The sequence below is a fragment of the Populus trichocarpa genome, chromosome 10, assembly GCF_000002775.5.
Source record: "Populus trichocarpa isolate Nisqually-1 chromosome 10, P.trichocarpa_v4.1, whole genome shotgun sequence".
Taxonomy (NCBI): domain Eukaryota; kingdom Viridiplantae; phylum Streptophyta; class Magnoliopsida; order Malpighiales; family Salicaceae; genus Populus; species Populus trichocarpa.
In genome coordinates this window covers 13,051,225-13,075,860 of record NC_037294.2, presented here as the reverse complement: position 1 = coordinate 13,075,860, position 24,636 = coordinate 13,051,225, and the positions used below count along the sequence as shown (strand labels likewise).

The window sequence follows — 24,636 nt, the reverse complement described above, 5'->3', positions numbered from 1 at the left end:
ATTAACAATTAAAATTTTGTATAATTTATTACTGAGGTTGTGTTTGCAATTAGACCCATCAAGATCCGTACACGCACCTAAAATTTAATTGGGGTCTATGGCAGTACAAGTGTGAGATGGAATTACAGGTGATCCTTCTGAGTTTTGTCATCTCTTTTTGCTACGTGGGGCAACTGATTTGACACCATTCTCACGCCCAGTAGACACACCAGATCCAAAGATAAACACTACTAGCAGTTAGCAATCAATGCAATGAAGAAAGGTAGGACTATTTTCCCATATCAGCAGTGTATAAATTTATTTCCCAAACTACTATAGTTGTGAAAATAATAGCTGTGAAATTATAGTTCGAAGATATTTATATGAGAGAGAGAGATTGGTTGTATTCACCATCGACGATATTTATACTCTTAGTAGCATAGAAATAGGAATAGTAAATGCGTCTTCTATAGGTGTTGCATTTACTTCATGCACAACTTGTTAAAATTCATAGTTGGGTATGTGCTACACAACTAACAATCTCATTCTCGGTTTTTTTTTTAAAAATAATTAACCTATGTCAAAGTTCTAATATAAAATAAATAAAAATAAAATAAAAAATTTAAAGAATAAGAACTGAAATTAAAATAAAATAAAATAAAAAGAATAATTATGTATTTTAGTTGTCAGAAAAGAGAAAAGAAATAAAAAATTTTGATTATTGAAGACAACTCAACCATTATAAGTCTACACGCACCACACCGTATGGAAAAGAACACGATTACTCATCTAGGGAGATGACAGATTGTCATGTTTGGCTATCGGGTTGCGCCACACGTGCCACCTGAATGACATAGACGCCGCTCATTCGCTGGTGCTGTGGAACACGCACCAACAACTTTTCAATTAAAAAATAAAAAATAAAACGTGAAAATACCAAAGCACCTCCTGGTCCTCTTAGATACATAAAATACCCATATAAAAATATCAAAATACCCTCAAAATCAAAGTTTTTTTAAAATATTTTCTAAAGCTACAAGCATTATTTTATTGTACATGGAATTTGAAAAAAAATCTAAAACATCCTTATCCAGCAACTCATTTTTTTATATTAGAAGCAAAAATATATTTTTACTGTTACGAATATTATGAAAAGTCAAGAAAATTCTTGGTTAACAATTCTAAATTTTATTGATTCTAAGAGCTAGAAAAATATTTCTACTATATTAAAAAAATTAAAAAAATATATACACCCCAGACAATCTTTTAATTACCTCTGAACTACGAAAAAAAAACCAAAAACCCCTTAGTTTAGAAGCTAAAATTTAAGCCGCTCGAACATAAATTAATAATTTTACTGTAACAATTCACGGTAACACTCTGTAACAATCAGTGTGTGAAGCCATAATGATCCCAAGCGGTTCAGCTTTTGTTAAGGTGCTCGCTGTGCAATGGGAGCAGGATTGCGGTGTCGCCCTGAAAAAGTGATATGACCGACATTCAATTAGAGGATTTCCAAGGGTATTTTATCTTTAAGAATAATTTTAGAAGTTATAGTTTAAGTTGCATGTAATAAATTTCAAAGCTCCTTTTCTAACATGGATTTTGCTGATACGAGTTAATATCTTCGAAACCAAAAAAATAAATAAAATAAAAAATAAAAAATAATAAAAATAAAAATCTTCGAAACCAATTTTAGATAGAGCCTATGGTCCATCGGAATTCGGAGAGGATTGTAAAAGAAAATGGAGATGGGCAGCCAGCTGGCGAAGAAGAGCATCCATGCAGCGACACAGATAGAAACGGATGAGAACGTTATAATTACAGCACAATACTAGAAACAGTGATAATAAAATCAAGACTGTTTGAAGAATATTGATGATAAAATCAAGACAGCCGTTTGCCATTAATTTTGATGGACTTCACGTTGATGAAATATTATTGTGAGCTGCCTCTGGCATCTGGGCTAGTAACTAGAGGTGTGTAGATTAGTGACCTTGAGATTTCTGTGCCCAAAACGGAGTCGTAGCTGGGCTCATTGCCGAGTAAAGTGAGACCATTTGAAGAAGCTAGGCAGGTTGCAAATTTTCTTTCGAGCCCAGAATTTGAAGCAAGTTGTGATGGCACTGCAATTCGAATCTTGCCCAGGCCTAACGTTCCTTGGGCCCCCCTTGCTAGCCCAAATTAAAGACCACTTTGTCAAAATTTATTAATAATAAATAAAACTGAGAAACAAGGGAAGAGTGTAAAACATGAAAAAAGCCCATGATCAATTTAAAATTTAGGGGAAAGTTTCTTTTCACTCTCATACTTTTTTTTTTCTTTCTCCACGTTCCCTGTATTTTTTGTTATTTCAATCTTGGTAATAAAATACTCATTTTCTTTGAATTTTAGCTTCTAAATCAGAGAGCGGAGAGGGAAAGTTGCATGAAAATGAAGAGAAAAGGAAAAGTCATCGATTTTGCCACTTTTTAGCATAAAAAATTGTTATTTTCAGTACTAATGAGCTCTATTAATTAAATGGAGTTTTGATGGTGGTGGTTTTATCTCAAAATATATACAGAAATGAGATCGAGTTCAATTTAATTTTTATTTTTATTTAGTTGGTTTGGATTTTTTTTCTCAATGGTTTTTGGGTATTCCAAGGTTAGGTGCTTTGTAAAAGGTTTCACAATGTTCTTGAAGTTTTGTTTTAGGTAAAAAATAACTTGAAAAATTGATTTTTTAGCAAAAAAATAAAAAAAAAACCCCTCCTAATTTTTAACCATGATGGTTGTGGTTGAATTTTAGTTTTCAACAAGTGATGCATCACTTGCCTGGAAAAAAAAAAAAACAGATAATATGTCAATTGTTCCATATAAAATAAAAAAAAGTCTAATAGGCAGGAGCCCATGAGATCAATTTAGTTTTTTTTTTATTTGGTTGATTTGGATTTTTTTCTGGGTGGTTCTTGGATATTTTAGGGTTGTTAGATGGTTTACAAAGATTTTTATGTTGTTTTTTAGGTTTTTTTTTTATAAAAAAAATAGCTTGAAAATTAAATTTTTAGCAAAAGAAAAAAAAACCCTCCCTCCTAATTTTTAACTACGACGATTGTGGTTGAATTCTGGTTTTCAGGAGGTAATGCATCACTTACTTGGGGAAAAAAACTGTGGTTGCAAACAACATGTCAACCATTCCATACAAAATAAAAAAAATCTAATGGGCTGGAGCCCATGGAATGCTCATGCTTTTAGATTTTTTTAAAAGGCTTAATAGTGTTGGGCCATCAGGGCTAGGCTTGTACACTTTTTTTTTCTTTGTTTTTTTCTTTAATACATTGATTTTTTATTGCTTTGTTTTTTTACAAGGTTTTTAAGTTTCTTTATTTTCTTATTTTATGTTCGATGTTTTTAAAAAATAATTTTTATCTTGGGATGTTATTATTTCACAGCATGAAGTCGCAGCAGCATATCACTATTTGGTTATCTCATAGCCTGGAAGCAAAGTGATCTGGGGCCGAACATGTCTTGCGCATAAGTGTACTTAGGTCCAAAGTGTAACTGGAAAGATCGAATCTTGTTTCTCATCCATCTCGAACTAAAAGCCCAAGAGTCCAAGAATTCTGTCTCGAACATCAAACAGTAGCTTGTCCACTTACAAATATTTGACTGGCTCGACTCTCGCCTGAGAACCCTCCCTGGGATTCTTGCCTTGCTTGAAGAAATTAAATCCCCGAAAATTTGTTGATATATTTCTCCATGTTTACCTTTCCTTGATTGTGAAGAGAACCATCCTTGTTGCCTTTCCTAGAGACCTCAGAATCCGAAGATTGTTATATGTTTAGCCGTCCGGATTTCTTGAAGTTATTTTTTCTGGGAGATACACCATGCAATCCGCTGCTAGCATGGGTGGTTCTAGTAAAAAGGAAATAAAATGCCACCACAAGAGGCTGTCAGGGGATACTTTCATAAAGACCAAGTACTACTAGAAATGCTCAACCAGCGCCTCCTTGCATATTGCATATAGAATAACAGAAGGAATATCTAATCATATACTACAATATCTATTCTCATTGATTGATCTAAAACTCTCCTAGATTAAATGGTCTGATCCAAAATACTCTTAAGTTAAATATGATTGGGTGTGATTGGTCAAAAGTTATATATATCCAAGGCTATTCGTGATTTTTTAAAATATTTTTTTTACTTGAAATTATTTTTTTTGTTTCTAGATAGTTTTGACACATTGATGTGAAAAATAATTTTCTAAAAAGAAAATAATATTATTTTTATGTATTTTCGAGTGAAAAATACCATATTTTAAAACACTATTTTAATCAATTTAAAAATATAACTCAAAATATAAAAGAGAAAATTGAAGTTTTTTGTTCCTTTGGGTATAGAGGACAACAAGAAACCAGAATTAAGTGATAGTAATTGTTTTTTAAAATATTTTTTATTTAAAAATACATGAAAATAAATTTTTTTATTAAAATAATATAAAAATATAAAAAAATAATATTTCAAAGGAAATATATATTTTTTTCAAAAATATTTATACACCATAAAAATAAATACAAACGGTGCCTATGACCTCATGAAAACAGCCCTAGCAGCATCATCAGCGAAGAGCGGAAACAGCCCTGGAAGAGGACAGATCCAAATAAATTCCACATCTTCCCATAAGCTCCCAATTTGGCTAAAAATCAGCAATGCTATCTCCTTCTCTCAACAGAGACACCACCAATCTCTCTCAACCAACAACAACATCTTATGTTCGCAAATGAGTAGAAAACAGGGATCAACGCGATCATTCATGATCCGAGTTTTCAGTAGAACATGACAATTTTAAAAATAATGCATATTCTAAGAACACGAACCTTTTGCTCATAAAGCCCAATGACGTGCGAAGTAGAAAAGTAATTTTAGTTTTACGTTGACTAGTTTTTACAGTAAATCCTAGAAAAATCCACCCGAATGACGCTTGCTGCGAGATGTGCTTGGAGATCGTACTCGTGAGATATATATCTTGTTAATTAAAAAATATTTTTTGGCTTAAATAATACTAAACAAAGCAAAACGACGCCGGTGGACGGTTACATCTTGTTATATCATGCCAAATTCTCATGTAAATTGAAAACAGTACTAGTAAAAATAATAAATGATAATTGATTGTAATGAGTTATCAAGTAAGTGTCTGTTTTTTTATGTTAATTAAAAAAATATTTTAGAACTGAGTTAAGTACCATCAATCGGGGATTATTAAGGTTAATGAACTGAGGTTTTTTTTTTTGGATATAGTAAGCTTTTTTGGGAATGGCGACACTGTAATATCTTACCCTACTGGAGGTCAAATTGAGCGAAGTCAACTCGTTAGAATCGTCTCTCCAACCACAAATTTCCCTTTCCTTTCCTTCATTTCATCTCTTTACCTCTCTAAGTAAAAAAAGCGAGGCAAATTATAAAAAAGAAAAATCCAATACTTGAAGAAGAAGAAGAAGAAGAGCATGGATTCCTCTGAATCAAACGAAAATCACCAGATCGCCAGCAACAGCAACTCTCACTCAAACGCCAACGATCACGGCTGGCAAAAAGTCACTTACCCCAAGCGCCAGCGAAAGCAGAGATCCGCTGCAGATTCCGCCGCCAATAATTCTCATCCAATCGCCAATGACAGCAACAAGCCAAACAACGTCTTCCGATCTCTTGAGCTTCAATCCGAAGACCGCCGCCGTAAAATTCTCGAATCTCAGAGCGCCGCTGCTGATGCCGCCGCCGTTGTTGATACTCGATCGAGATCGAAGCATCACCACCGATCCGATGACGACGACGACGACGATTACGAAAGCGATGATGCTGGAGTTTCCAAGGAGAATGCCAAGGCTGAAGAGAAGAAAGTGAAGCAGAAGAAGCCTAAGAAACCTAAAGTGACTGTAGCTGATGCCGCCGCTAAAATTGATGCCGCCGATCTTGCTGCCTTTCTCTCTGACATATCGGTAGGCGTATGTCTGTAATTTGGAATGATCTGGTTTATTTTGAGGAAGTGGTAATTTCAATTTCCATTTTTTGTAGGGGTCATATGAGGGTCAGCAGGAGATACTGTTGATGCGATTCGCGGATTATTTTGGGAGGGCTTTTTCGGCAGTGAATTCGTCGCAATTTCCTTGGGTTAAGATGTTCAGGGAGAATACTGTGGCCAAGCTCGCCGATGTGAGTTCTAATTTATTTGTTTGTTTTGATTTGACGAATAAGTTTATTGAGAGAATTGATATCAAATTCTGTCATAGGCTAGTATAACAGATTTCAAAACTTCAATTTGATTGAATTTAAGTTGTGAAGTATGGATTGTCTATATGCACTGCATTCTCGCTTTGTTAGCATTGCATTGATTTGTAAAGAGAGAGCATTTTTATGAATTTGATATCAGCATCATCATGTGTTTTGTATGTGACTTGATGTACATTCTGGTATTTGATTATCTTTAGTGCTTGTCTCCCATGTATTCTTTCGATCATCGTAGATATCTAGTCTGAAAGCTTAAGAAATTATTGATTTTCTTTGCCATTGTTCTCAAACTAATTATTGGCTGTTGTATTCTTCAACAGATTCCACTGTCTCATATTTCTGATGCTGTTTATAAAACAGCCGCTGACTGGATTAACCAACTGTCCATTGCAGCGCTTGGTTCATTTGTACTATGGTGTTTAGACAGCATTCTTGCAGACTTGGCAAGCCAGCAAGGTGGTTCTAAAGGCTCTAAAAAGGGCATTCAGCAAGCATCATCAAAATCTCAGGTGAATTGCTGGAAATATTACTGTGGTTTTTCTACTCTGTGTCTTACACTTGTTTGAACATTGGTCTGATGCATGACATTATCGAGTTGTGGATTTTTCTGATTTGCATTAATGTTCAGAGGTTCCCTGCACTTAGGCTAATTCTGCAGGTACACTAATATAGAGTTTACTTTGTGTATATTACAAAGTTCTTGGTTCAATTTGGAGATATATTCATATATTTTACACTCTCTTTTAGAATGGTGTCATGCCTTTGATGTCCAGAGCTTGGTAGAGTGATTTTATGAACAAAATGGACTCTGATACACCACATACAACTTCAGGTGCTTCTTGGATGCCAAAAATTTGGTTTTTGAGTAAATAAATCTGGATTTTCTTCCACAATAGCCTGGCTTAGCAAGGCTTTCGTTCTTCTTCCTTCTTGATGAGGCTTCGATGTGTGTTGCCTTGAGAGATTTGAGCACCTACCATATGATTTATTTGAATATGAACAGATCATGCATCCATCTGTTTCTTTGTTGAAGCATCCACAAGCCAACATGTAGTAGCCTGCTTTTTTTTTAATACCCATGATTAAACTTGAGCTCTGACCTATGTCTCACTAGAATTGGTGCTTTTACTCCTGGGTTCTGGCTTCAGCAATCCAGAAGGTCTGATGTGCTGATAACATGGTTTTTATCTTTTTTCTTAATAATAATGAGGCACTTGCCCAGACCCTCAGACACATTTGCGGCCTGTGTAATTTGGGACATTTAATTTGGTGTATAGCCATCTGTTGATGAAAGGGCACATACGAACTATGAACACTCAGCACATCTTGGCTAATGTTGAGCCATGGTTGTTCTCAGGATCCATTATCTAGGTTTTTTTGTAACAACTTTCTTCTTCTCTCCATTCTATTTACAACCAGATTAGTCTACTTGACATGCTTTCCTTTACTCTCTGAATTACAGCTTCTCTTTAATTCCAACACCTCAGTGGTAATAGCTTTACTTGCAAACTGAGTTTTGTCTTTTTCTCTATATCTTTTATCAAGGATAGATTTGTTTTTGAAAACTCTTTACTTGGTCTATGAAGTTTATGTATAAATGAAATGACAGGTCGCAATGTTTGTGGTTCTGGCAATGGTGTTGCGACGAAAACCTGATGCTTTGGTTAATGTATTGCCAACACTTAGGGAAAGTTCAAAGTATCAAGGACAGGACAAACTTGTGGTTATTGTATGGATGATAGCACAGGTAACTGAATGATTGTTTGACTTCAGCAGTCTGCAATATGAGCACTTATAGTCATTGTTAGCTCAACTTTGCATATCTTCTTGTTGTAGGCCTCTCATGGTGATTTGGCAGTAGGATTGTACTCTTGGGGTCATAACCTTCTGCCTATAGTGAGTGGCAAAAGCTCTAATCCACAGTCCAGGGATATAATTTTGCAGTCAGTGGAGAAGTACGTAGGCCTTGTAATCCTCCTTTCCTTCACCCCCACACCTCTCCTCTGCTTTGAACTCTCTAATTTTTTTTAAAATTCTATTTGGTTGTAGAATTTTGGCTGCCCCGAAAGCTAGATCAATATTGGTAAATGGTGCTGTTAGAAAGGGGGAGCGCTTGCTGCCACCTTCTGCACTTGAAATACTGTTACGAGTTACCTTCCCTTCATCTTCAGCTAGACTAAAGGTGGGTATTTTATCTGGGCACTTGTAGTATTGGTGATTGGAGATGCTATAGTTCAGCGCTCTTAATTTATTTTGTATGTGGTGTTTCATGCAGGCTACTGAAAGGTTTGGGGCAATCTATCCCACCCTAAAAGAGGTGGCTCTTGCCGGTGCTCCTAGAAGCAAAGCAATGAAACAAGTATCACAGCAGATACTGAGTTTTGCTCTAAAAGCAGCTGGAGAAAGTATGAGAACTTGATTTGATTGTATTTTCATTCTGTAATCTTTCCCCCATCCAGGGAAAATGACAAGTCTTGAAGTTGAGGCTGACATATAAGCTATCTGTAACAGGCATTCCTGAGTTATCTAAGGAAGCAGCTGGCATTTCCATCTGGTGTTTGACCCAAAATGCTGATTGTTATAAGCAATGGGTAAGTTGTTTCCTTTGTTTTTTTATTTTTTATTTTTAATAATGAGTTTTATGTTTATAGGTGCTAGCTATGTTGTCCTTATATTGTCGCCCCTCCCTCATGTTATGTTAACTAATCTTGTCATGAACTGGAGAAACAGGATAAGGTTTACCAGGATAATCTAGAAGCTAGTGTTGCTGTTCTTAAAAGACTCTTGGAGGAATGGAAGGAGCTTTCAGTGAAACTGGCTCCTCTTGATCCTATGAGGGAAACTATCAAGAACTATAGACAGAAGGTAGTTTCTTGCTCTTTTCTTTTACATGTTCTGTTCTCTTTATCATTTTCAGATTATTTGGTGTCTGTAATACAAGTTCAATGCAAAAGCTGTTCCCCATCACAGATGCATGTTGTGTCTGAATTCTTACCCTGTAAAAGTGCTATCCATGGTTTATGAGAAGCGATTTTTGTAATTCTTGGTTTATGATTTTTTCTTATAGAATGAGAAAGGAATGGAACCTGAAGCTGATGCTACTCGTCAAGCACTCTTCAGGGAGGCAGATAAGCACTGCAAGACACTATCAAGAAAATTATCGCACGGCCATGGTTGCCTTAAAGGTATGGCTGTTGCTGTCATCGCATTGGCCGCTGGTGCTGCCATCATGTCATCAAACATGGAGTCCTGGGATTGGAAGGAGTTGCCTGTATTTATTAGCTCTCAATTCTCTTTCTAAGGAGAGAGTTTTATGATTGTCAACAACCATTGGTGCAAAGCATCGACTTGTTTTTTCTTTTTAGGATACTAGCTTTCCTCAATTTTGCACTCTTTATATTTAACGAAGAAGGGCCAAAATTTTTGATAAACCATTTAGGATCCTTGTTTGGTGTATCACATGCGGCATGAGAACTTAGGCAGTTACAATGTCGAGAAAAGCACAATGGGTCCGAGGTGGAAAACCATTCGATGGGTCTCGTTTATTTTAAACAAGTGGATCGAAACTAGTTTTTTTGTGTTTTTTCGATTTTGAGGTTGTGGGAGATCAAATTCATGTTACATGTTCAAAATATATATTTTAATTACTTAGAGGGAATGAGGTAAGGAGAATACCAGTTTGCAAATATGTATTTCAACAACTGGAGTTCAAATGCTTGTGTAAATTGTTCAGGTAACAGACCCCTTTAGCATATATGGTACAAGCAAGCTTGCCAAGGGCCCGCTGTTTCTGCAATTTTCTAATCATAATCTTCAGGTGTAGCCCAGGGGTACCTAAGATAATCGTTCTTGATTTTTGAAGGATCTTCGGGTTTGGACCATGGGTACTGCAAGGATGGATCCCGAGGAAATTTCCTGAAGTTCAGAAATGGTGCCCACAGCAATATCCTGCACATAGGCGAAAAGAGTTCCATGTGTCAGATGAACACTATTCTAGGTGAAATGAACTTACAGTATACTAGCTTAAAATAGAAAATACAACTCACCCTGGAAAGAAAATGAAGATGCACATGAATTGCAAATACGTCTCCAAAAGCTTTCTCCTGTACAGTCTTTTCCAAAGCCAGTTGAAGATGATAGGCTGCCGTATAATTACCATAAAAATTAGAAGAAAAACGCATAAATAGTATTCAGCACCGAACAGAAAAAAGTAGAAAATGAGATTTAATAATTAAGTACCCAGGAAAAAAAAAAAGATACGATTTATCGAGAGAAAGAGTGGAAATGAAGGAATTCACTCACTGGCATCAGAATGAAGTAACAAAAGGTAACAATAGCCAATTGTATCAAAATCGATGTCAAATCTTCAGGATTATTCACTCCAGTGATGGCAAATGCTGGCTGCTCAATCTGATGGAATTGTTCTAATCTAAGTAATTCTCATGAAAGATAAAGGTTTTTTATTTACACCAATAAGCATAAAAAAGAAGGGTTAAAGACAGAAAAGGCTTACAGTAGCTAAAAGTGCAGCAAACTGAATTGCCAGGCTAGACTTCTTTGCTTGATCGTGGTCTTCAGGCTTTCTGTTAACGCTTGTAGCTTTCTGCTTTAAACAAAAGGAGATGTGCAGTATTTTTTTTTAATTTGCTTAGAACTTTCTCAAACATGGATGTGAAATTAAAAAAACATGTAAGAACATTTAAAGTGCAGAAGAAGAAAATAGTCTACCTTAACAAGCTTGGTATTGTGGAATGGTTTGTATTTAGCTGTAGTACACAGAGAAGTTCTTCTGCGCTGAGAAGAGAGAGTAGGCAAAGCCTTGGGGCTTTGGAAGCTGAAACAATAGCTCATGTTAGAGCTCTATCTGTGTTTCCTTATCCTTTTTAAGCGTTCAGTTTCATGGCATAGGATGAACGGGGCTCCTTGAGGCAGGGATTTTCAGGGTAGAGAAAACAAGAAAAAGGAAAGGCCAATGAATAGAACTTCAAATATCAGTCGTGTTTTCATTCAAGGCCACAAGAAGTTCGACTGGATTATGATCATCTAGCAAGATAGTAGTGTAGGCCTTTTTGCCTGTTTTTGGCCATCCATCTCGACCATAAGGATTGGTAAACATCTAAGCAGGCCATTGTTGGGTTAATGGTGGATTTGATCCACCTACTCTTAATTTTGTTTCAATTTAGTCCTTCTACTATATATATATTTTTTAACAAAATAAGCTAATAAGTAATAACATTCCCAGATCTTTATTTTTGTAACCATTTGATCCTCGTATTAAACATAATACAAAGTTATTAAGATAAATAAATATCAAATCTTGTTACTTTTGGACATGTAATGGCTTCGGTTGAATAATAATTTTGCAAGTTTTTAATTATTTTTGTTTTATTTTTTTATATATTTTTAGATCATTTTAATGTGTTGATATTGAAAATAAATTTTAAAAAATAAAAAATATTATTTTAATATATTTTTAAATAAAAATATTTTAAAAAATAGTCACTTAATTAATCCAAACACCCCCCTAACAGTAATTGAATGAAGGATGGCATTAATACAGTACAAAAATGAAGAGTTGAGGACATGATAATGGACTCAAGGGCTAAAAGGATAAAATGCACCATTGACCCGCCATTTCCTTATTGTTCTTGTACCATTCTACCCATTGTCTGCCACACAACAAAAAAATCAATTTGATCAAAAAAGAAAAAGAAAAACAGAGAGAGAGGGAGAGAGGGAGAGAGGGAGAGAGCTTATCATCAATGTATGCTCGGCTGGGCTGGTGCCCATCCAGTCCTTGGCTCCTTATATTGAATATTGGCATCTCAAATTCCCCACCCCTCATTTTAAAACATGCGAGACTTCAGGAATTTAAGATTTATTGTTTGACTTTAATGAATTGTTTTGATAGTAAATAACGCTTTTTTTTTTAATTTTTTAAATTTAAATATGAGGAATTGAGGATGTTGTCTAAGAGAATTTATTAAATTCTTTGGGGATTGGTTATTCCCTATCATTAATAAAAATAAAATAATAATACTTAAAGGTCTTGATACCTGTGATATATTAAAAGTTATCTACCGCAACATTTTCTCTTTGTTTGCCACTCTGTACGGTGCTAAACTGATGTGGGAGCATGGGACCTTTTTTCCCTCTCAAGATTGAGTTAAAGAACTCAGACACGGTAAAAGATACACAGACAACATAAGCCCTTAAACCCTCTCGAAACTATCATCTCTCTGAATTTTTCTCCTTTTCTTTTACAGTTTTAGCCGGAAAAAAAATGATGGCTTCAACAATCTCAGCTCAGCTCAACCTCAATTTCCCTTCTCTCCTTTACACTCCCTTCAATACCCTCTTGGAAGTTACCAGACCCACAAGAAGAAAATCATCACTCTCTTCCCATTTTCATATTAACTCCAACCCCAAATTGTGCTCCAACCGTACAGTGCTTACCAGGGTCTGTGGTGATGGCGGTGGAAGTGGTGCCATTGATGCCAGTCCGCAACAAAAGGCTAGTTCTGTGATTCCCAAGCTGCCTTTTGTTTTCCAAGTTTGGTTCTCACTGTCTACTCACTGCCAATGCATCGTGTATATTGATTGAAGAAGCTTTTCCAAGCAATGGTTTCTTGATGTTTATTTAGGCCGTGCAGATATGTTGATGGTGTTTCTTTATGGTTTTTCTTGCTTATGATGAATGATGACAGCATCTTGGAGTTCTGGCCAAGAATTTATAGGTTTCTATTTGTTTTTTGTTTTTCGTTTTGATTCTATCAAGTACGTGTAAGCGTGGAGCCAACGAAAATAAAAAATAAAATAGGGAGCCCTTATCAGTAGTGTCTTACGATAAATTCCTGGTCATTTACCTATCCCTTTAACTAGCTAAAGTTTCCGAAGAAGCCAACTGTGATTCTAGTATTTTCTTTAGAATTGGCAATTCTTTTATTATGTTTCTATTGTATTTTCTTTCTGGAAACCCTTGGGCTTGATTGAGTGGTAACACGATAAATTAGCACTTGGTTATAATAATCAGGGGATGACTAAAGTTCCTCTTTTCATGCTAAACAGTGATGCATCTTTTCTCTAATTTCAGAAGATTGAGGAAACAAAAGGTAGCTCATCTAGTTTCGGTGATAGCTATGTGGCCTTGTTTGTTCGGATGCTTGGGCTAGATAACGATCCTCTTGATAGAGAACAGGCGATAGTGGCACTGTGGCAATATTCGCTCGGAGGAAAGAAGTGCATTGATAACATCATGCAGTTTCAGGGATGCATCAATCTCACTGTAAACCTTCTTCAGTCTGAATCTAGTTCTGCATGTGAAGCAGCTGCTGGTCTCCTACGATCAATATCTTCAGTTAATGTATACAGAGACGTGGTAGCAGAAAGTGGAGCAATAGAAGAGATAACTGGTCTGCTCAGTCAACCTTCTTTGACTCCTGAGGTATCAGAAAATTATTTCATCAAATGAAATTCTCTCCTTTGGTTGTTGGAAATTGGATCATTGAGGCAGAGTGTGAACATATTTCAGGTTATGGAGCAAAGTCTATGTATTCTTTGGAACTTGTCTGTGGATGAGAAGCTCAGGGTGAAAATTGCTAACCCTGATATCCTGCCTTTACTGATTAAGTCCCTGGAAGATGAGGACTTGAGAGTGAAGGAAGCAGCAGGAGGAGTATTGGCAAATTTGACATTGACTCACTCCAACCACAAGATCATGGTGGAAGCGGGGGTTGTTCCTAAGTTGGTGAGAGTTCTGTCACTTTTTTAAACCAGGAAGAATAGAAGTTGAATTTGGTGTTGGTTAATGTCATCGAACTGTGGTGATTTACCTTTTAAAATGGAAAGCTTCTACAACCGAAAAAAGTCTGAAAATGGATGTGACTGGCTCTTTCAATTGGTTATTTTGCATTTCTTTTTATTAGTTTGAAATAGATTTTTTTGAGTGGGCAACAATAAAAAGTAGTTGATCTATTTTCTTTTGGTTAGAAGTTCGATTTTGTGATTACAGTTGTTTTCCCTTCTTGTTCAACATATCTTAGACACAGTGGTGGTCATCTAGTTGGCAAAGTCCTGACACATTGAAGCATTTTGTGCTGATCTAAATGGGAGAGACTTTTTCATGTCATCTTCTTGACTGATTGAATTTTGTTAAAGTTGAACCGGCTGTTCATGCCTCTCCAGAAGAAAACTACATTGCTCAAATGTGCTTAACTTGTGAGAAGTTCCACATAGTTTCCTTTCCTCATGGTGCTGCTCTTAAGAGTTTGTTGCACATCAATGAAGACATTTGCATTTTCCGAAGTTTGATGTGCATAGATGGATTTGCCGATCTGGCTTTTTGTGTCTTATTTCTGTCAAGCGTGAAGAAACCCTGTAATATAAAAGCCTTTTATGGAGCGATTCACCCTTAAAAGTACATCCTAGTGTACCCTTCATTTGAGGCTTGCTTCCAGTATTCTAAGAAGTCTAATCTCCTTTGGTGTTGACTGCAGGCGGATTTCTTAAAATCTGCGGTTGAAGAAGAATCCAAGGTCATTAGGAAGGAAGCAAGAAATGCTCTGGTTGAACTTTCTAAGAATGAATACTATAGAATCCTTGTCATAGAGGAAGGTCTAGTGCCTGTACCATTAATTGGCATAGCTGCATATAGATCCTTTACTCCATCTTTGCTTTCATGGCCAAGCTTACCTGATGGTTCAAAAATTGAACGTACTTCTAAAGGTCCTTCAAGGTTTGGTGCTTCTGAATTGCTCCTCGGATTAAATATTGATGACAAGAACGCAAACCTTGAGGAAGCTAAGATGAATGCAATAATTGGACGGTCTAAGCAACAATTTCTTGCTCGTAGCGGGGCTATAGAAGTGGAAGACACAAAATTGCCTCAAAATGAATTATCTAAAAATAGGAAATTTACACTTTTGCCATGGATGGATGGTGTGGCCAGATTGGTTTTAATTCTTGAACTTGAAGATGAGTCAGCCATTTGCAGAGCTGCAGAGTCAATTGCTGATGCATCTATCAATGAACATTTGCGAAATTCATTTAAGGAAGCTGGAGCAGTCAAGAATCTAATTCAGCTCTTGGACCATAACAATGATGCTATCAGATTTGCGGCTGTTGGTGCTTTGGAGAGGTTATCTATCAGGTGCTGTCATTACCTCCCATGTTTTGAATCTGTCTCTGCATCCCAGATAACATTGGAAACTAACATTTTTGTTCTTTGGCAATGCTGTCGCTCCACGTGAATCATGAGGTCAAAGGTCAGACTATTGGCAAGGTCAATATCCAGATGGATTTGACATTATCATCATGTTTTAGTCATGCTCTTTCTTGGTGCTAGGTATAATAAATAGAAAGATTGTGGGCGACTTACACATTCGATAAAATCTCCGACTATGGCAGCGAGACTATGGCGGTTGTTGTTTCATAAAAAAACAAAGGGTTGAGAAATCCTTTGAACCATCCGAATAAGCCTTTAATACATTCTAACAGCACGATATCCCCTAATCACTTGGTTGGATTGCAGTATACCATGGTTCTCTGCTCTTTTGAGTCGGAAGAAAACAGTTTTTTTTCACTTCACTAATTGGACTGAGAACTGGTAAAACTGAGTTGAACTATGTCAGCAGTTTGGAAATTTGATACCGAATCAGAGATTAAACATGGGTGCTATACAAAACTAGAATTAAGACCAGTTAAGTCTGAACAGCATGGTCATCTGGTCTGGTCTAGGGTTTCATATGCTTGCTCAGGTAGTCAGAACTGCCTACTAGAGGCATTAGGAAGTCAGAACAAACTCCTTTTCGGGTGGAAGTAACATTCAAGCTGCGAGCTGGGAATCCTCGATGTCATGTTCAGTTTTATTCCTTTTTTTATTCACACCTTACATTTATGGTTATTGTCATCTTCTTGGTGCATGCAACTTCTCATTATTTTTTTTATATGCATCTTTTTGATTCAGCAATGCGGTTTGTCAGACAATCGAAGCAGAAGGTGTTATGGCTCCCTTAATTAAAATCTTAAAGAACTCAGAGACGTCTGAAGGCATGATGGAAAAGGTAGTTATATATATTAATTTTATTATTGCCCCCAAATTTCATGTATATCATTATGATTTGCTTATTTTGGGTGTGAAAAATGCTGTAATGCAGACCTTGAATTTACTGGCTCGAATCTTAGACCCTAATAGAAAAAAGAAATCAAAGGTCAGTTGCCTGCTTCTTGCAACATATTGTGAAAGCTTATATTTCTCCATTTGCTTACCAGGTTTCCTAATGTGTTGCAGTTTTATGATGGACCAGTTAATGGATTTAAAAAGGAACTGGATGCAGCAAGAGGCGATGATGATCCTACTGGATTAACTAGAAAAGTTTATGAAATGCCAGATTCAAAAAAAAATACCAGGTAATCCTTTCTTTTATCTCCTGTTTTTTTATGCTCTTCCCAAAATCATATTTGTCTTTTCTTCATCATTCATTTCTTACTTGTCCTTGCAAAAATGTTTTATTTGGGTGATGAACACAGTTCATTGCTGTGGAGTGCACAAAGTTGTAACGGTTGCCAATTTCTTGGTGGAAATGGGATGCAAAATGCAAGCTTGTCTCCCTTACTCATTGTTGAGTGATTTTGGACAAGATTAATTCAGCATGCTAATTTTTATGGTTGAAATTTACTCCAATGTTTTTCTTGCTTTCCAAATTATTCTTGAGAAAGAAATAAGTTCTCAATTGCTATTAAAACATCCTTTACAATCTGAAATGCTCATAAGATCAAACTTGTGATCTCTTTTCTTCCACTGTCATGGCATATGGATCATAGACATTCTCTGTGGGAAGTTATAAAACTGTAGCATTGTCACAGCATACAGATCACAGACATTCCTTGTGGGGAGTTATAAAACTGTTGCCACATGCTTTACCCAGTGCCTTTTATTATTTAGTCCCAGCCTCCTGAAATGCTTGACGTTGTGCATTGTTTTTTTTTTTTTTTTCTTGATAGCATAATTGTCATAACGGTCCATGACAGCTATACTTTGGTGGAGCTTCTACAAAAAAATGCGGGCTTTTTAATTATTTATACGTAGGCCGCTTTATTTGTCCTAGGAAATATAACAGAAATTGGCAGATAGGATATATAATAGGTCAGCCTTGGAGATGATATCCAGACAGGTTGCCAACTGGAAATAAGATAAATTTTTTGAGTTAACTGGAAATAGGATTTTGATTTCCGTGAATGGTCTACAATTTATGCATTTGTTGAGCCAAGTGCAGTGATCTATCATGTGATTAACTACATGCATGACCAATCAGCATGCTTACACTTGTGTTGACCTTCACATCTGGCAGACAAGATGTGTTGGCCTTCGATGTTGTTGCTCGGCTAGTTGATATGCTAAAGCATCCATCCTTAGAGCTACAAAGAAAAGTAGCTTCTGTCCTAGAGTTTGTGGCAATCAGTGAGTCAATCATGGACACAATCATCTCAGCGAATATTGAATCTGGTCTGCTTGCTATCTTCCAACAAGTAGAATTGAATGGTATGTGAGATGATTGTTTCTGCAATAGAAACAAAATTTTATTGAAATATGTTTTTTTCTTAAACATTGCTTGAAACTTGCAAATTGGTGTAAGTTGAGCTTATTATCTCGTTTTGATTGAAACTTTGCAAGATATTAAAACCTGAATTTAACATCTTTTGGTTCGTGTCTTGCTTTGATTTTCCTGCTTTTACCCACAAAATATAGCGTTAGGCACAAATGAGCTGTTGGAAATAATGATTCTTATTAATGTAAAAGTAAATCAACTTGTATGTACCTTCGAGTTTTTTTCTTTCTTTTATTTCTTTGACTTCAGAAACATTCCAGATTTTGTCTGAACCTTGCCAATTTTGCATGTATGGGGGAGTTTACAAAACGATCTTGGTTTCTTCAATAACAAAAAATGTGTTTAATTGAAACCCTTAACTATATTGACGCATTTTGATTGTTATGGATCACATTTCGTTTTTTTACTTTGCTGTATGCTGTGTAATTTGTCATTGATTGTAATGTTTCAGATTATGATATTTTTTTTGTTATTTTATTTTTGGCAGATTTGGAATCTGATGTTGAGAGCCAGCAGACAGAAATACACGCCATTCAAGTTGAAGAAGTTGGTCTTGCTATATCTGCAGCTTCTCGGTTACTCACAAAACTTCTTGATTTGGAGCAGTTTCGGCGCGCTATAAACTCTGCCCATTTCACTAAATTGCTCCATAAAATCCTGAAATCGAACATTCCTCTTCGGTACAAAGATTGGGTTGCTGCTTGTCTTGTTAAAATCGACTCTTTGTATGGTCCTATTTCCATCCTGGAATTCGAGAATCCGATCGACATGGAAGTCACCCTTTACGAGAAGATACCAAGACTAATAGAGCAAATCAGATCTGCTTTCTCTCTAGAAGCACAAGAAGCTGCAGTTGTAGAACTCAACAGGATAATTTCCGAGGGAATGGTAGATGCCACTCGAACTGTTGCTTCTGAAGGAGGAATATTTCCATTGGTGAAACTAATAGAGGGAGGAAGTGAGAAGGCCGTCGAAGCAGCCTTATCCATACTATATAATCTGAGCATGGACAGCGAAAATCATGCTGCAATTATAGCTGCTGGGGCAGTGCCACCCTTAAGAAGAATTATACTGTCAGAAAGGTCACAATGGAAACGAGCTTTGCGTTTGCTGAGGAACTTGCCTACATGATTAGACAAAAATCTGAAGTCCATAGTTACCGGGAGACAGTAGCAAAGAATTGAATGCGTATATGACTCTTGATAAAATTTTACCCCCTTTGTAGAATCACCTAATGAAATTTATGAATCTACAAAGATGACATTTCTTCGATGGATCTTGTTAAGCTTTGGTGATACCAGGCCTCTATTCGTAGTGCAGTTTAACTTGATTTCCTTATCCTCCCATTTTGCCGCTCTACTTTTGTTACTTCAGCATTTTGTTTCTAATCCGGATAAGAGATGTCTGCATTTGGAAAGATATTTCCACTGCAGCGAAAAAAAAAAAAGATAAGCCCACTTCCCTGCCAGTCCCAGGCTCAACAAGGACCTATTTTTAAAGTTTAAATAAATTAAAGAAAATTACGAACAAGAGAAACAAATAAATAAAATGATATATTTATAATATATGCATAAATTACTGAACATATTAAAGAAACATTGAGTGTGACATAAAATAACTATAAATTTAATTTAGAAAATTTTGTTTATCTCTAACAGAGTCAGACACTGAGGAACAAACAGAGACACAAAAATATCAGGGGCATGGCTTGCTTATCCTGCCACTCCATAACCAAAACACTTGTAGTATTTGCTTCTCTTCCCAGAAACACAAACTCTCCATCCCCACAATCCAACACTGATCCTAAGCGTCCTTCACTTCCAGTTCCAGTTCCCACGACAACAAGAAGTACCAGAACCAAAAGCACCACTACTCTACCACTACCAAGAAAGAAAAGTGTCCAAGACAGGCTACAACAACAGCTCAATCTTATGAATATTGAACGTGTCGTTGGTGCTGGCAGTTATCGTGACTATGAGAAACCCATGTATGTTCCCTTCTCAACACTAGTGTCTCTTTACTTTCTTCTTTCTATGGATGACATATATTGATGGGTTTACTGCTTTCGTGTTTCCATTTCTTATGTTTATGGTAATAAGTGACCAAGAGAAGAAGGAGAAGAAAAAGAAGAAGAAGATGTCTGGATTTATGGAGGAGGGACCAGTGGAGAAGAAGCTCCGAGAGACTGGAGAGTGGGTTACCACCAAAACTGAAGGAGGATTTCGTTCCAATGGTACTTCTTTTCTTGTTACATTTAATTTTCTTTCTAATATTTTATGGTCTAAGAAATGAGGGAACCTTATCCTTCTATGAGTTCTCTATATGTGATTCTCGATCAAGATAACTTAAGGCCTGAACACTTCAAGCAACAAACGGGATATAATTTGCTAGTGATCAGATGGCAATCAGAAGAAATTCATGTGTTTGCAGATTGAGAGAGGGTTGATAGTTGTTTTCCCTGTTAATTTGTTTTATCTGGAATTGAACCAATTGGCTATCCTATGTTTCATATAATTGAAATTAATTAAGAAGTAACTATTCCTCCAGATTTTGACAGTTTCACAGCATACCAAATATTTTGAGGCTACTTAGCAAGACTTTGAATCACATCACACAACAACCTTTTTTCTTGGCCACCCTGAAATTGAATGATCAATATTGGTGTCTTGTTGGACTGGAAGGGATGCAAATACCCATGGAATGGTTTGCTTGGATGCTCAAATAACTCCGGATACCTTCGTTACCCGTAATGGATTAGCTTCCAAAAATGAAATCGTGTTGGGCTTATTTCAAGTCTGCAAAATTACTTCTTTTACACTATTCTGCTGTTAGAGACACGATAGAATATCATGTCTAGTAATTAGTTTGTCATTTATGTACTCATTTTGTACGTTGGCTTCAACCAACAAAATCACTCCTGACACCTTATAAGCTGAAGAGATTATCACCAGCTGAAAGTTTGAGCTTGCCAGTTGAACAATGTAGTACGGTTTGATGTAAATGGGTGTTGTCACCTGGGCTTTATTTTCGTTGCTTGCGGATAGTTGTATCTCTCAAACTGTATGATCACTGGACCTGGTCTGATCAACTTTTAGCTAGATTCATCAGCTTCTGTTTCTGTTTTCAACCTTCCATTTCCCTTTCAACTCTTTTGGGATTTAACTGGAGTGCTTTCCTTGATAAAGACACCCAGTGTTTCACTTGCATCTGATTCTATAAACAATGGAGTCGATCGAAAAAAATTAGTTATATGACAAGCATAACATATTGAGTTGAGATAAACTGTTCTTTCTATTTCATGTAATCTTGCAGCATATGACAGTTTGCCTGGGAAACAAATCTCTGTATTTTTGTTTTTACTCTAGTTCACTAGAAGCCAAGAATCTGCCTTCTATTTGCTACTGAATCAAAAACTTAATGTGATTGGCCTGATGCTGAGTGTTATTCTTTTGCAGGTAAAAGGATTTTAATGTTCTCTTTTAAGTGGGCTATACCACTTTATATTTTTATGGTCTTTGTGGCTTCTGGAGTTATAAAGCTACCTTTCAGCTCACAATTTCTTGATGATCTGCTCATGTAACAATATCAGTTGAGATCACTGTGCTTGCAATGTTAGTTTGAGAGTTTTACCGAGTTGTGCACAAACCTTCCAGCTTTTCCTGCCAGTATAGATATCAATTTAAATGTGGAAGGCTCAAATTAAAGGCTAACCTGCAGGTAAGCAGGTGCATCAAGCCATTGAAATTCCATAATGTAGAGTGCCAGAATGAGTTTGGACAGGTGAATTGAATCTGCAAATAGCTTTATGCTGCATGTTTGTTGCAAGTTGGAAGAAACCAAGGACATGTTAGCTACTTGGTCTTAATTTATCTTGCAATTCCTGTCATCAAAATATTTAAGATATCAGTGACTGGGTAGTAATACCTACTGAGATTGCAACTTCTGTTTACCAAAAGAAAACACACTCTTGGCTATCAAGGCTGTTTTTTAAGTTTTTTTTTTTTTTTAATATATTAAAATAATATTTTATTATTAATTTTGATATCAGCACATCAACAAAATAATAAAATAGAACACTAAAAAAAATATTAATTTAATACTAAAAAATTAAAAAAATTTCCAAAACATGATGGACCGTAATATCAAACAGTACACCAATCTTCTTAGAATATCTCCAAGCGGATAAGTTATTTACAAGAGCTAAACTGATATTATAACTTTTTAAATAGTTTAAATATAACATTTTTTCATATATCTACTTTAATGAAAAAAAATTATTTAAACAAGCCAATTGTATTTTTATATATTTGATATTGATAAAACTATTTATTAATAATAACTAACTAATATAACTTCAATCAAAATCTCTTTTTTTATAAAAATATATTAAACAAACTTTTAATTATTTTCATCAACATATACTCTTCAAATTAGAAATATTATTTTGGTTCTCCGATACAATTTTTTGGAGTTATAAAAATAAAGGATGGAAGCTAATTTTTTTTTATCTTTTCCTTTTAACTTTTTTTTAAAAGAACTCCTCTTAAAGATGCTCTTAGAAAGAAAAATGCTCCCTTTGCCTTTGAATTTGGCTTATTTGAGCATGTTTGGTATTAAATTATAAGTATTTTTTAAATTTCTTTTCATTTAAAAATTAATTGAATTAATATTAATTGGAAGCTTTACACATAATTACTTTTAAATTTTTTTTTCCACAAAATCTCTGTTATAAATGGTGATTGAACTTGATCATAAACGTGATTTTTTATTGCATCTGAGATTAATTTATCCGGGTAAAAAACGATAGATGTCATGACTAATTAATGTTTTTTAACAAAATAATTAACTCTACATTGAAAAGAAATCTAATTATTAAGAAGCAATTGATTATTTAATGATTAAAAAATGATTGGCTTTCATATCAAGATGATTGGAATTACTTTCAGAGACATTTAAGCCAAAAAAATTATTTGCTATTGATATATTTTTTTCGCTTTTGATAAAGTTTTTGCTATTGATATCAACAAAAAAACAAAGTGGAGTGCCAAATTTACGTACATACATGATACATGGGATATATATGATAATATGAAGATAGAATATCCAGTTCTCTCATCAAATTTTAAACTATCAAAATTGTTTTTGTAAAGTGCTTTTATGATACCATATGGGGATGTAAAACCTCTGTGAAAAAGCACTCGAGAGAGTTTAATTAGTAAAAAAAAAAAAATACAGACGAAAACACAATTACTAGGTTATCTGTACAGAAAGAAAAAGACACTAATTATGTTTAAATTTATAAGGGAAGAAACAGAATCTCCTGCCAAATAAACAACGACTGCTTTAAATGGAGGATATGAACAAACGCCGCCCCATAAAGGCCCGAAAAGTTGACCCTTCACAGGCACAGATGAAAATCTTAATATCACCGATATTAGTTGGGTTCGATTACTACCGCACTCCCCCAACATCCTCACAATATCATTAGGTCAAATTAACCACTCAGCAGTATTTTCTCCCTCCATTAATTTGCTTTTAGATACAAAGGTGCTTTACTCTTGTAAAGGTTTTCTTTTTGGTTCTTTCTTTCTTCTTTTGCACTAAATGCATTGACTACCATACAAAGTGAAGATAAGAGTTTCACTACTCATGCTCCTTGTTAATGGAAGAGTTTTTCTAGCAAATTCTGCTCTTCCTGTTTCTTTTCTCCATCGTCACGTGAAATTAAAAGTGAGATTGATCTCAGTTGTTGTTGTTGTTTAAAGCTTGTCGCTTGGAAAACGATCTGATCCATCCATTCAGCTGACCCTTTCATTTGGGCATTGACAAGAGAAGAAGGAGAGAGATGTTATGTGGGGACAGAACTGCGATCAACAGTGGAACTTGTTCTTTCCCTGTCACACAAGCCACAAGTCCTTCACTGTAGTTTTATCATTCATGGATTGTTTCAAACAAGAATTAATCAAATATTGAAAAGTATACTGAAACTGTGCGCTCTAGTGAAACACCTCAAATGCCCTCCTCCCCCCATTATTTATCAACACTCGATCTAGTTCTTGAGTCCAGAGTTCTTTTCAGACAGGTCTTTACTCTCTGGGTTCAAGAATGCTTACGGAAAACTCACTGTTGTGCAGTCTAACGTTTTTATGTATAAATCGGCCATTGGTTATTATTTTCTGCTATACGTTGAACAATCTCTAAGTTTATGCCATTCTCATTACATTTTTTTTTTCATTATGGAGCACGCACGGGAATGGAAAATTTTATGGTATTTTAGGAGTAATTAGTGATATTTTAACATAAGAAGAAAAAAAACCCATGAATTATAAAAAATATAAAACTATGTCTACTTAGAATTTTTGTATCTATTTTTTTAAAATAGACATAAAAAATAATTAATAAAATATCACTAATTATTTTTTTAGCATTATAAAATTTCTCGAACCCAATTTATGTTAAAGTTTTGTATAATAATTAATTTGTAAACTTATAAGCTATAAAATAAAATCTTCGTATAAGTAATAAATAATTTATATTTCAGGAACGAAAGTGATTGCGTAATTGATGCTGGAATAATGATACTATTTGTAGTCTTATCTTTTTACTGAAGGGACTTGATTGAGAACTTTCAAAATTTAGGTACCTATTCGGAGAAAACGTTTTTGCAGAGTTATGAGTAAGAAATACTAAACAATTATGATGGCGCACCGTGCGAGGGGGCCCGCCAAGAGCCAACCAGCCACTGGTTGGCAAACTTACAGCCAAGAAAGTATGAATATTTAGTT

The 24,636-nt window shown here is 35.4% G+C and overlaps 4 protein-coding genes across 6 annotated transcripts; 3 read left to right on the top strand and 1 right to left on the bottom strand.

Annotated features, from left to right (window-relative positions):
• The first annotated feature begins 5,322 nt into the window (after positions 1–5,322).
• LOC7475520 (uncharacterized) lies at positions 5,323–9,828 on the top strand. The gene is made up of 10 exons (XM_002315838.4): positions 5,323–5,956; positions 6,033–6,170; positions 6,566–6,754; positions 7,855–7,992; positions 8,082–8,200; positions 8,295–8,427; positions 8,521–8,650; positions 8,757–8,836; positions 8,976–9,110; positions 9,313–9,828. The coding sequence occupies exons 1-10, from the start codon at positions 5,468–5,470 to the stop codon at positions 9,544–9,546; spliced, it is 1,785 nt and encodes a 594-aa protein (XP_002315874.2). The 5' UTR covers positions 5,323–5,467; the 3' UTR covers positions 9,547–9,828.
• An 80-nt stretch (positions 9,829–9,908) lies between these two features.
• Positions 9,909–11,331, bottom strand: LOC7459773 (NAD(P)H-quinone oxidoreductase subunit L, chloroplastic). 2 transcript variants are annotated; one of them, XM_024610828.2, is made up of 5 exons: positions 10,974–11,331; positions 10,759–10,851; positions 10,548–10,655; positions 10,292–10,386; positions 9,909–10,193 (listed from the first exon to the last, which is right to left on the bottom strand). In XM_024610828.2, the coding sequence occupies exons 1-5, from the start codon at positions 11,094–11,096 to the stop codon at positions 10,046–10,048; spliced, it is 567 nt and encodes a 188-aa protein (XP_024466596.1). In that variant the 5' UTR covers positions 11,097–11,331; the 3' UTR covers positions 9,909–10,045. The 2 variants fall into 2 exon arrangements, with proteins under 2 accessions (XP_024466596.1, XP_002314797.1); XM_002314761.4 differs by having other exon boundaries at positions 10,759–10,848; positions 10,974–11,329.
• Positions 11,332–12,280: 949 nt separating this feature from the next.
• LOC7475569 (uncharacterized) lies at positions 12,281–21,825 on the top strand. Of its 2 annotated transcripts, XM_052456554.1 has the most exons (12): positions 12,281–12,429; positions 12,512–12,759; positions 13,339–13,689; positions 13,777–13,992; positions 14,741–15,393; positions 16,210–16,306; positions 16,400–16,453; positions 16,534–16,652; positions 17,594–17,784; positions 18,339–19,838; positions 19,951–20,084; positions 21,307–21,825. In XM_052456554.1, exons 2-10 carry the CDS (start codon positions 12,529–12,531, stop codon positions 18,980–18,982), a joined length of 2,556 nt encoding a protein of 851 aa, XP_052312514.1. In that variant the 5' UTR covers positions 12,281–12,429; positions 12,512–12,528; the 3' UTR covers positions 18,983–19,838; positions 19,951–20,084; positions 21,307–21,825. The 2 variants fall into 2 exon arrangements, with proteins under 2 accessions (XP_052312514.1, XP_052312513.1); XM_052456553.1 differs by having other exon boundaries at positions 12,334–12,759.
• LOC7459771 (probable NAD(P)H dehydrogenase subunit CRR3, chloroplastic) lies at positions 19,555–21,431 on the top strand. Its single transcript, XM_002315837.4, has 3 exons — positions 19,555–19,838; positions 19,951–20,084; positions 21,307–21,431. The coding sequence occupies exons 1-3, from the start codon at positions 19,555–19,557 to the stop codon at positions 21,429–21,431; spliced, it is 543 nt and encodes a 180-aa protein (XP_002315873.1).
• Positions 21,826–24,636: the final 2,811 nt, after the last annotated feature.

Bases quoted from the DNA above. Each gene is read 5' to 3' on its own strand.
- LOC7459773 (XM_024610828.2), bottom strand. From the start codon at position 11,096: ATGAGCTATTGTTTCAGCTTCCAAAGCCCCAAGGCTTTGCCTACTCTC. The intron at 10,852-10,973 runs GTAGACTATTTT...TTTTGTTTAAAG, and splicing joins ACAATACCAAGCTTGTTAAG to CAGAAAGCTACAAGCGTTAA. The intron at 10,387-10,547 runs GTGAGTGAATTC...ATTATACGGCAG, and splicing joins GTTACTTCATTCTGATGCCA to CCTATCATCTTCAACTGGCT.
- LOC7475569 (XM_052456554.1), top strand. From the start codon at position 12,529: ATGATGGCTTCAACAATCTCAGCTCAGCTCAACCTCAATTTCCCTTCT. The intron at 13,993-14,740 runs GTGAGAGTTCTG...TGTTGACTGCAG, and splicing joins CGGGGGTTGTTCCTAAGTTG to GCGGATTTCTTAAAATCTGC. The intron at 16,454-16,533 runs GTCAGTTGCCTG...AATGTGTTGCAG, and splicing joins ATAGAAAAAAGAAATCAAAG to TTTTATGATGGACCAGTTAA.
- LOC7459771 (XM_002315837.4), top strand. From the start codon at position 19,555: ATGGCTTGCTTATCCTGCCACTCCATAACCAAAACACTTGTAGTATTT. The intron at 19,839-19,950 runs GTATGTTCCCTT...TATGGTAATAAG, and splicing joins CGTGACTATGAGAAACCCAT to TGACCAAGAGAAGAAGGAGA. The intron at 20,085-21,306 runs GTACTTCTTTTC...ATTCTTTTGCAG, and splicing joins AGGAGGATTTCGTTCCAATG to GTAAAAGGATTTTAATGTTC.
- LOC7475520 (XM_002315838.4), top strand. From the start codon at position 5,468: ATGGATTCCTCTGAATCAAACGAAAATCACCAGATCGCCAGCAACAGC. The intron at 8,651-8,756 runs GTATGAGAACTT...TATCTGTAACAG, and splicing joins TCTAAAAGCAGCTGGAGAAA to GCATTCCTGAGTTATCTAAG. The intron at 9,111-9,312 runs GTAGTTTCTTGC...TTTTTCTTATAG, and splicing joins TCAAGAACTATAGACAGAAG to AATGAGAAAGGAATGGAACC.